The sequence below is a fragment of the Mustela nigripes genome, chromosome 3, assembly GCF_022355385.1.
Source record: "Mustela nigripes isolate SB6536 chromosome 3, MUSNIG.SB6536, whole genome shotgun sequence".
In the NCBI taxonomy this organism is placed as follows: Eukaryota; Metazoa; Chordata; class Mammalia; order Carnivora; family Mustelidae; genus Mustela; species Mustela nigripes.
Window position 1 is genome coordinate 20187205 of NC_081559.1, and position 12099 is coordinate 20199303.

Below are 12099 nucleotides of genomic sequence, written 5' to 3' on the forward strand. Positions count from 1 at the left end.
TTAATGTATAATTATCCCAGGATAATCTTAATTTGCAATGCATTTTATTGTAACATTTATTAAGTAGCACAATTGCAAGCTACAAAATTAGATGTCAAATTGCTAAATCAGAAAGGAATATTTACCTTTACATTGTATATTAGAAGTGCCTTTATATAAGGGTAAAAAAAAAAGAGTGCCTTTATATAAACTTTCTGATGGCTTTAATGATTAAGAGAAGCATTAACCTTTGTAAGAAAAAGAAAATCAAGGTAATCTATGGTTTTATGTTAGTCAATAAAATTTCAAGTATTCTGTGTTATTCATATGGGAATCATCTCATGAGCTTTCCTCCAAGTACTAATCTTTAAGGCAATATTTGAAAGTGGATGGCTCATAAATTATACAGAAACCTTGATGTGATAAAAGTTCAGGATGAAAAGTGTTTCTCAGAAATTGCTATGATACCTCCAACTCTTCTATTCTAATTCACTTGCTTTTCATTTGGAATTTTACTTCTAATTAGACAAATGCTTGAACAGGCAGGCTCTCTTGGTTGGGCATAAAAATCCTATATCATGTATAAGAGGATGAAAGAATATATCAGCATTATGGAGTTTTGGAGGAAACATCAAATGTTTTGGTGAAGTGTTTGACAGGTTATTGGTATTCGATTTACCACACTGAGAATGAATTGCCTTTTTAACTCATTCATTAAAGGAAATTTAAGATCTTTGGACTAATTAGGATCTTCCCTTAGTCTGTTCAAATATTAAAATACTCGAGCAGATAACATATACCGAACACAGATGTTATTGGCTTGAAGCAAACTGTATGTCACAGAAATTTAAGAAATATTACAGAACTATTAGTAAAACATTATTTGCACTACTTCTTAGAAAAAAAAAATCATTCCAGAGTCTGTGAATAATCTTACTAGCTAGCCCTAAATAGCATATAACATCTTGTAGACAGTTATATTGGTGTTAGAGTTGCACGTGATGTAAGAATTCTTTCTGAAATTCATTTGGAGTGCTTATAAGCATAAGCTTTCCCCCCCTGGGATTTTCTCCTTTCTGAAAGAAAATAGGAAGAGGTAACTATACAAGCTTGTGCCTTACGTTCTCTAAGAACAATTTTTAAATAGGGATAGTCTTTCCAAAACTCAAAGGATTGTTTTCAATCATGAGAAAATATTCGAGTCAAGTCAGGTAAGTCACCAACTCTCACTGCTGGAGATAGTGGAGTTTAAAACTGAAACCAGAGGTATAAAACAGCACCAAGAGAAACAACAGTAACAGATGTGGTAATAATTTCATACAGGAAGTGCATGTATAGAACATGTTCTGTATTACTGAACTTAAAATTCCTCTCGTGTTTTCTTTCCTTGACAAGCTATTTTTCTTCTCATGTGGTACATTTCACATCAAACAAGTGTGTCATTTATATTGTGAAATGAAGTAGTACAGAGGGAAAAGGGTTGGCTGAGTTTGGAATAAGAAATGTAGGAATATCTGTGGGTATGCCATTGGCTACAAAAAGAGGGCTTGGGAATCTCCATGAACACTCTTTAATATCGTGCCAACCCTAGAAACCAATCACTCCCCCTTTTATTAAATTCTACAGCATTGGATTGTTGTTCTGTGACTTTCATTCTAAAGGATCTATGCTTGTGTAGTAACAGTATTTAGAGGTACCATGGTAACCAATAGGAAATTATTTGGTGTGCTTACCTGTGCCTTGGTACACCTGGGTTATATTAATTAGCACACACTATAGCGGGAGCCACATGCTAGAATGTTCTTATTCAGGTTTCTTCAGTTTCTCAATTCAAATCTCAAAATAAGCAAAATTTTGCTTTGCATTATTCTGTTGACACAATTGAGTATCCAAAAGATACTGAAAAATTCATTTGTGTGGTTGTTAAGCCACTAAGTTTGGGGTTGTTTTTATCTTCTTTTTTTTTTTTGACAGCAACAGGTGGTGAATCAACTCAGGCTTCCAGTGTGTTTAAACAGGCAAAGGATAAAGTCTCTGTGAGTAAAATATTTTTTTTTCTTGCTTTCTGCTTGAAGTTCCCTTTGGTATCGGTGGCAACATCTCAATAACTTTAGATATACAGTAGACTTCAGCTGTTTACTCTTAAATATAATTTTAAATCATTCATTCACCCACAATGATTCTTGGTGATATTGGGGCATGTCTCAATGTCTTCCGGAATGACATGTGATAGCAGTTGGTGAGGGCAGAGCTGGGATGTAGGCTGCCTCTTTTTTAGTAAAACGGAAACAAATGATAATCTGGCAAAAATAAGGAAACTCAATTTATTTACTTTTCACAGAATTGAGATAAATCATTATGATCAACACTAAAGTGTATTTGATGTACATTTTCATTATTGTTACCACAAAATAAGAACATGAGAAAATTAAACAACATGGTTGAGCAACTATAAGTAAAAATGTATCATAATCCTTTTACCTAAAGAAAACTACAGTAACCATTTTGATGTAAAATCTTTATTTTTCTCTACTCATTTTTAGGTATATTAACATAAATGGGAACACTGCATCAGTTTTTTAACTAAACAATAAACAGATTTCCCTGTCATTAAACGTTCTCGTACATCACTTTAATGACTACATTGTATTGTGTTTTATTTATTTATAGTGATACACTTGTTCAATTCCTTATTGTTTGACTTTTAAACTATTTTTATTACCATTTTAACAATATATTGAAGAAATCTTTTTGCTTAATCTGTGGTTGCATCCATATGCTTTTCCTTAGGATAATTTCCTAGTAGTGAAATTAACTGTTTTAAGAAGAAAGTCTACATTTAAAGTTTCACTACACATTGTCAAGTTGTCCTCCAGAAAGGTTCTAATGACTTATATGTCCTCTAACTGTATATGAGAGTGCCCACGTTCATTATTATTACTAGATATTCCTATGCTTTTTCTATATTTGTCAAGTTATGGAGCTAAAACGTTTTAATTAGGTTGCATTGATGATACTTAACTTCTTCATGTTTATAATCTTTCGTATTTGGTTTTATTTTATTTTATTTTTTATTTGATTGACCATTATTTTTTAAATTTCCAAAAGACCAAAGCCAACATGAAGTATTTTACTCTTTTCTGACTGAAGGGAAAAAAAAAAAAAATTAAAAGACTACTAAGAGGGGCACCTGGCTGGCTCAGTTGGTGGATCAATTTGTGATCTTGGGGTCATGAGTTCAAGCCCCACATTGGAAATAGAGATTACTTCAAAATAAAATCTTTAAAAAAAAAAACACTACTAAAGAATTCCTAAAATTACAACAAATGGTTTGAACAATGTTAACTAGTAGTGCATCACAATGTTCTGGAGTTTAGACATCATACAATACATAAATCACGAGTCTTTGTTTAGCATTCTAACAACTGGTAAGATTTTGATGCAAGCAGTACAGCCACTCTGGGAAACATTGTAGAGTTTCCTCAAAAAGTCAAAAATAGAGCTACCCTACAACTCAACAATTGCACTACTGCGTATCTACCCCAAAGATACAAATGTAGTGATCCGAAGGGGCACCTGCATCCCAAAGTTTATAGCAACAGTGTCTACAATAGCCAAGCTATGGAAAGAGCCCAGATGTCCATCGACAGATGAATGCATAAAGAAGATGTTATGTATATACAATGGAATATTACTCAGCCATCAAAAAAAAGTGAAATCTTGCTATTTGCAACAACATGGATGGAACTAGAGGGTATTACACTAAGTGAAGTAAGTGAATCAGAGAAAATCATTTATATTATTTCACTCATATGTAGAAAAACAAAAAAGAAGAGTATAGGGGAAGGGAGGGAAAAATAAAGCAAGACGAAATTAGAAGGGGAGACAAACGATAAGACCATTCCTCTTAATCATGGCTGGAGGGGAAAGGGTAGTGGGTGGGGTAACTGGATGATTAACATTAAGGAGGACGAGTGATACAATGAGCACTGTGTCTTATATAAGACTGAATTATTGAACTCCACCTCTGAAACTAATAATACACTATATGTTAATTGAATTTAAATTTAAAAAATAAAAATAAAAGGGTTAAGAAAAATAAATTAAAAACTGGTAAGATTTTAGATTTCCATTTTTTTTACTGTGAAAAATAGAAATTCCTTTCCAATGACAGCCAAACTTTTTATATCATTTTGAACCTAAGGGACTTTATGTTAATTTAAAAAATTGATTTTTATATAATGTTTTCAGACATATTCCTGAACATACAGCAAGCAATAGAATCCATATATTGCTTTGGTAAATATTGGGCTTGAGAATACTGTAACTTCAAGATTTCTTTCTCTTTACCTCTTGTTTCTGGTGGGGAACGAGTGAGTTGTGTTGGTTGAGAGCAGAGTTATGAAGCAGGTCAGGTCCAGGTCTTGAACATTTATTAGCTATATGATCGTTTTCTCCATATGTCTTAATTTTCCAAAAATAAAAGGAGGAATAAAAATTCCCGTATCCTAAGTTAGTTATGAAAATTAAATATTGTTAATTATAAAACAGTATACTGTATAGTGCCTAGAGCATAATATTTATTCAATAAACAGTGATAGTCATTGTTGTTGCTATTATTTGAAGGGTCGAAGTCTTTAGGAGCGGATATAGAAAGTAAGTCAGGTTTCCCCCCATTAAAAAAACATTTTTAATTGGACATTGTTCATAAAACCTTTTTTTTGAACTTTTAATTATTTTTTGACTTTTAATTCCAGTTAGTTAACATATGGTGTAATCTTAGGTTTGGCTGTACAATATAGTGACCCAACACTTCAATCCACCACCTGGTGCTCATCACACACAACAAGGGCACCATTCCCCCACCCACCTCCCCTCTGGAAACCTATCAGTTTGTTCTCTATAATTAAGAGTCAGTTTCTTTGTCTCTCTCTCTCTCTCTCTTTGTGCCTCTTTTGCTCATTTATTTTGTTTGTTTGAAAAATATTTAGGAAATTTTCAAGTACCTTTGTCATCAAATAACCTAATGAGAATTTGTGGTTGATGCTTACACTTAGGAAAAACACCATGTACATCTTCTGACACAAAGCTAATCCTTAGAAATACCATCTCACCTTTCTGAAGAAGAGAGATTAGGCCACGATTCTTTCTTTTTCTCGTTTAACATTTTTTTTCTTTCCTCATAACTTCATCCTCTTCTTAAAAATTTCCTAAAACCCCAAGACCAACTCTTATTTATCTGTGATTTCAGTACATCCATCAGAACAATTCTTTGTGATTTTTCAATTGATCTTTATTGTGAACCTGACCTATAATTCTTCATTTCATTTGTGGTGTATTTGTTGTGTTTTGTCTTTGTTCTGAGCAAGTTGTCTCTTAATTTGAGTTAATGCAGTTATTCCATTTTTTTTCTTTCCCGTATCACTTTTGAAATTTGCTGTTCTGTAGCTAGCCTTAATTAGAGAAGAAATACCTGGGTCAACCCAGGCCCACCAGCCACACAGGACACTGGGTCTATAAAATAAGAAGTGATGCGTGCAGTCTGTTAATGGGTCTGCCCCCATTAAAGTGCCTGTGGAACTTAAAACTTGAGATAAAGCCGTCAATCTTAACTGCTGTTTTTGTAACAGCTATATCATATTAATTATTGAAGACAAGATATTCTTGGGTTCATCATACCTTTCTGTATTTTTAACAAAGTCCCCCCATGAGACATGTATATAGCATGTGAACATTAGTGTCCTTCCAAAGCTGTTCATCCAACCCACTGATTTTCACTTGCTGACTATCTCTCAGGGGACTATTGATGCCTGGAATTTCTAACACATTATACAAACTGTGGTCTATGCATAAAAATGTTACTAATTCTATAGGATAACTTGGCCCCCAGTAGGCATTTTACTCATAAAATAAGCTAATTTTATATAAAATCTGTGATTTTCTGATGAAGTCAATGTAGATATGTAAAAATATATTTTCTCAACTTTAAGAAAGTATTTTCTATTATGAAGTCTTAAATACACCTTGTTCTAAAGTTCTTGAAATGTGATCAAGACATTGATTATAAATATACCTCCAAGGTTATATTTATTAAGGGAACAATTCCAACCAACTCTCAAGATGCTTTCCAAATAGAGTATCATGGGAGACTTATGGATTAACCAGAACTTATATGTAGAATTCATGAAGAATATTTTGGTCTATATTCTCATATGTGAATATTCTTAAGTTAGTTCCAGTTAAAAATGAGTTACTCAATGAAAATCTCTTGTTCTAACATAAATATATATTCCTAGCATTGATTATAATCATTTATCATGTGGTCTTATTAAAAGTTGGCATTTAATTTCTTATATGTTTATACATTTTTTTATTTTCCTTTTATTTCATAGTTTGGTTTATTTTGTGATTTTGTTTGTTTTCTTTCATGGCTAGAATTCTACCTTGTCAAAGATTCCTGCCTTACAGGGTAGCTCAAAGTCCCCAAGATCCAGTTCCGCATGCCTTAGTACGTCTCAAAGGGCTTCATTTTCTGACAGTTTTTCAATACAGTCCACCTCAGCAGGCTCCACAGACCGTTTGCCATACTCAGAATCAGGGAACAAGGTAAGGCAGCAGGTCAACTGAAGGTTCAGAAAAGAAAATAATTTTGGAGGTTATAAGACACAATTCAGTAAATATATAAAAAACAAAGACTAAACTTTAAAATATTTGACATATAAACCATAAAGCCTCTTAAACACAAATGAAAGCCTCAATAGTTATTAATAATCAATCAGTTAAAAAAAAGTCTCTTTCTAGGTAGACTGTTCATTATTATTTATTTGTATATTTATTTATTTGGTGTTTTGTAGAATTTCAAACACAAACCAATAAAATAAAATGTATTCTACATAATACTACACATACTATATGTAATAAATATATATTATTCATAGTGTATAATATATAATATTGTATCATCTAATAATGGCAAATTCTATTTAATATAATATACCATTTGAACTCAATCAGACACATCAGGATTTAATACTCCCCCTACTACTACTTATCAACTTGGTGATCTTGGAAAAATTACATAAACTAATTCAGCCTGTTTCCTTGGCTATAAAATGCACATAGTATTTTGTGGCAAGAATTAAATCATAAATGGATGAAAAGTACTTAGAATTCCAATCACATAATGGACATAAGTGGTCATTGTTAATTGGTATGCATGCAATGTCCCTTGCAGCCCTTTCTGATTAATAAGTTATTATGCTGATGAAGATTTTTTTAGTAAAATTATTAATTCACTGGAGATTACTTGAGTAAATTCATTTTACCCATTTATTATTTAGAATTTGAATTTCATGATCAATTATTAGAACTAACTCCAAAATAATATATTTTATAAAACTTCTAGGCAAATATAAACTCTTTCTAAGTTTCAAAGTAGAAATGCTTATAAATATATGAAATTCAGTAGTATATATTAAAAGAAATTTATCAGCATGAGAGGAAAAATAGAGCAATGTAATCACTTTGTGTAATTGAAGATTGACAAGAATCCAATTTGTTTTTCCCCCAATCAGGATGGAGTAACCAAGAGCCCAGAAAAGCGCTCTTCTCTGCCCAGACCCTCCTCCATTCTCCCTCCTCGTCGCGGTGTGTCAGGAGACAGAGATGAGAATTCATTCTCTCTCAACAGTTCCATCTCCTCTTCAGCCCGGCGGACTACCAGTAGGTTTATTTTCATTTGGCTTCCTTTTTAATCCTTTAAGTGGCATAGAGCTTATTATGTGTTTATATTTTACATCTTCCAAGGAAAACACACACTGAGAACAGATTATATTTCCTCCAGGAATCAGAAAATCAAACTATTGATGGATCCAAAACACCTGTGTGAGTTAAAATGATTGTTGTGGAAAATGAGACCTACTAAGAAGTAATTAATAGAGAAAACCAATAGTCAGGAATTTTTAAAAAATATATATCTATTTAAGCTTAACCTCTTAGGAATCCAAGTCCTAAAATCTTACTGGAGACCCAATAATCAAAACATCAGATTCTGCTCAATTTGTTAAGAATTTGCATTCCAAAGAGGGTTTAAACATCACATGTTCAGAGCAATAGTTTTAGTTTCTTTTGATTGATGGCCCGTAATGAACTGGTTGGCAGTTATCACAGTTTTAATAAAAAATACAAAAATGTTCCAATCATTACGCACTCAGGAGTTGTGTTACTACCAAGATTATCTAGTTAAGGCATGGATTCAAATTATTTTCATAAACATGTTTCTATTACAACAAGAATAGTTACCATTTATTGAGCACATATAGATGCTAAAACCTGAAGACACATTTTTCATTCAATTTAAATAACAGTGCTGATGGTTAGGTATTAATAACCTCATTAAATCTACTGATAAGAAAAAATAGAGTAACTTGTCCAATGCTACTAAGATAGAAAGTGGTTGAATTTGGTTTACAGCTCACTGATAACTTCACAACCTTAATATCTTCTTTATATTTATTTGGAAGAAATAGTACTAGAAAACTGCTATGTAGAATCGCTTGGAGAATATAATCTCTGTCATTTAAAATCCATTCAAAATGGTAGAAATTGCAACTACTATCTTATTTTAGTTGATTTTACCACTTAATTCCTAAAATATTTAATAATAGTTGGCCCGCTTCAAATGTGACTATTTTGTATGGCACTTAAAGCATGTTTTTTGCCTAAAGTGAAAGTGTTTATTGTATTTCAAGCAGTTGTGACCTACACACCACTTAGTTTCATGAAAAATTAACACTCTTTGAAATACATGCCAGAAATACTTTAAAATCACTGAACTCTTTCGTAACGAAAATATTCAAATGAACTAGCAAAGAAGGCAATTAAGAGAGTAATCTCTTGAGAAAAGACCTTAACTCCAAATATATGGAGTTGGAATTGGGCATCAGTAATATAGATGCTGTTCAGATAACCAACTTCGAATTATGCTTCTATTTGTGGTTATGGAAGCAAAATGGCATTTTATCCATAAATCCACATCTTCAAACCACTGTGCTCTGCCTTTTAAAGTGCATCTGCATACAAATTGTTTTTATTTTTGAACCAATTCTATTTTGACTTTCTAACTCATGTTCATAAGTATAATGTATTTTATTAGGCGGTAATTAACATAATTCATACTCTGATAATCTCAGGGCATAGGGTTTATTTTCTCTCTATCTAGCAATAACTAAAAAGCATAAAGACAACTAGAAGAGCAAGCAATATACCTCCTCCTGTTTGCCCGCCATCTCTATAACTGCGCATAGACATGTCGTGGCATTTTGTACAGCTATTGAAAAGAGCTGAGAGAAACAAAGCTAGGCAGTTAGCCCAAGTGGAGAGAAAGGCATTGTCATTGAGGAGTTGACAAGATTAGTAAGAACCAAGATTAATAAGCTGAACAAAGTAATTCGTGAATATATATTTTTCATAAATATTTTTTAAATTGCTTTATTAATTCAGATTTAACTTGGTTTCAGAACAAATAGGAAATGCTCAACTTTGTCATTTTGAAGACAAGAATATAATTTATTACACTACAAATTGATTGTATCTGTTGAACAGTGGTGTTAGGGCTTAATGCTTTTGGTTTTTCTTCATTCTTCAGATGTAACACAAAACCTTCATTCCTTAGTTTTCTGAAGTTTAACACCATTTTCTATGAGTATAGAAATGACCCTTACTTTAAAAAATTTTATTTCTTTTAAGGAAACTTGTTCTGCACATGCAGAATATTGCTTCAGCTTAGTCTCCATGAAGTAACCTCAACACACTGATAAATTCTGAATCCAATTTGTACTATTAAAAAAGGAAATATGTTGAACTTCTACTGTGTTCAGGTCCCATGAAAGGCATCAGTGTTAGGTACAGTGACAAATAAGAGAGAATATCCTGTTCCCGAAAAGACCTGAGCTTATAATATTAATAAGAATATTAATATTATTATTAATATTAATATGACTTCATCACCTTCATCATCATGACACCAATGTCATGATGAAAACATTTAAGGAAGAAATGAGGTTTCTGAAGAGATTTTTCTTTTTTTTTTTTTTTTAATGATGTTATTTCTTTATTTGACAGAGAGAGATCACAAGTAGGCAGAGAGGCAGGCAGAGAGAGAGGGGAAAGCAGGCTCCCCGCTGAGCAGAGAGCCCAATGCGGGGCTCGATCCCAGGACCCTGGGATCATGACCAGAGCCGAAGGCAGAGGTCCTAACCCACTGAGCCACCCAGGAGCCCCTGAAGAGATTTTTCTGAAGGACACAGTGATTGACTCAAACATCGAAAACTCAGTCCAAAAACAAAACTATGTACAAAGGAAGTTGGATGTGTCTGTATCATCCTGGTTTTGAAATGTCCTTTTTGTGGAAAGTGATAAAAGTCATAGAATACACACTAATTTATTGCATAGTCTTCTTATATCCAATTTCATATTGTTGGTTGAGGAGTCTACCTATCGTTTGCCCTTATGTTAAAAAAAAAACAAAGGACACAGGGCAACTTTCACTTCATACATAAAAACTGTTCACTGAAAGAAGTGAAATAATTCTTTTTCTTCAGGAGACCAAACCCAGAACAATGGGTAAATAAATATTGCCTGTAGATTATAATTATCTATGAAGCTCTCTTGAGCTCACTCTTTGTAATTATTTCAGCAAAGATTAATTATCCCCTTTCTCAGGAAGAACTTCCCACACCAATAACTCAAAGATCCCTTCTACTTCATTGATTTAAAAGTTAATGAGTTATACCTTTATCCTCTACAAAATTTCTAGAAGATTTATTGATCCTACAAAGTATACATACTTAGTAATAAAAAATAAAATTTATGCCCTTCCTGTAAAATACCCAAAAAAGTGAAGGAATTTGAATAATAAATGTAAACAATGTAAATAAGTGCCCTATTATTAAAATCCATGTGTTATTTTAAGCAAAAGATTTTTAAGGCTAAGAAACTAAATATCGTATGTGGCTTAGAATTTAGTATCATCTGGATAAATGAGACTCAATGTCCTCATTCTTAGATTAGGAACAATAAAAGCTGTCTCTAACTACTGTGTTTGTTGATCATCAAATGTTTGGAATTCACAAAAGGGCTTTGAAATCTGTAAGGTGGTGTAGTCTCATCTATAGTGTTACGCTTTCAAAAAAGTATTGGAAATGGCATTAAAACACACAGTTACAAAGTTAATATGAAAGAAATATAATATAGGAAAATAGGAGGAAGAAGTTAAATAATAAAATGACCCTAAAGTCAGGTTGAGGCAAAAAAATGCATCTCACAATAGCCTATATAATTGACAGTGGCCGGCGGGGTGGGGGTTACTAATTTGACTCCAAACTGCAAACTAGTAACAAAAATATAAGAGAAAACAATCGGGCACAAGATTCACTGTGATAATGTTATTAAAATATCCTATTTTTCTGGGGGCACCCGGGTGGCTCAGTGGGTTAAGCCTCTGCCATCAGCTTGGGTCATGATCTCAGGGTCCTGGGATCAAGCCCCACATCGGGCTCTTTGCTTGGTGGGGAGCCTGCTTCCCCCTCTCTCTGCCTGCCTCTCTGCCTACTTGTGATCTCTCTCTGTCAAATAAATAAATAAAACCTTTTTTAAAAAGTCCCATTTTTCTAAGAAGAGAAATAGATATTTTTTGGTATTAAGAGCTGAGCCAAACTTCCATAAAAAGGAAATACATGATACTGTAGAACAATGTCTGATGTAATTGCATAGATTTTAGTAAACACATTTGTAACTCACAGCATTCCTCAATATAAGCTGAAAGAGTGACATTGAAATTCAATTTAATAAATGACTTTGTACACGGGTCAAAATTATTGCTAGCAGTACACAGTTGTATGCCTACCTGAATCTTGGAATGAACTTATTGCACAAAAGAGCAAGTGATCCACACATCATTCAAGAAATCTTTAGTAAATACTAACCCACAAGGAACGTGAAGGGCAGACTCTTCTGCTAACTTACAGCAGATCCACATGCCTTAATGATCCCACAAGGATAAAAAATTCTGATGCCTTCATAATGAGAAGTAAGAAGAATAAATCAAGAAAACCCAAGTTC

At 32.9% G+C, this 12099-nt stretch overlaps 1 protein-coding gene across 27 annotated transcripts in view; it reads left to right on the top strand.

The window, feature by feature from the left end:
- MAP2 (microtubule associated protein 2) overlaps positions 1-12099 on the top strand; it is a 291575-nt gene that overhangs the window by 255856 nt on the left and 23620 nt on the right. For 13 of the 27 annotated variants that reach the window (XM_059393356.1, XM_059393353.1, XM_059393358.1 and 10 more), the window contains 3 exons: positions 1954-2015; positions 6415-6585; positions 7554-7701. In XM_059393356.1, the coding sequence (XP_059249339.1) occupies positions 1954-2015; positions 6415-6585; positions 7554-7701 (381 nt within the window). The remainder of the gene's footprint in view (positions 1-1953; positions 2016-6414; positions 6586-7553; positions 7702-12099) is intronic. The other 14 variants (XM_059393362.1, XM_059393367.1, XM_059393366.1 and 11 more) reach the window with 3 other exon arrangements.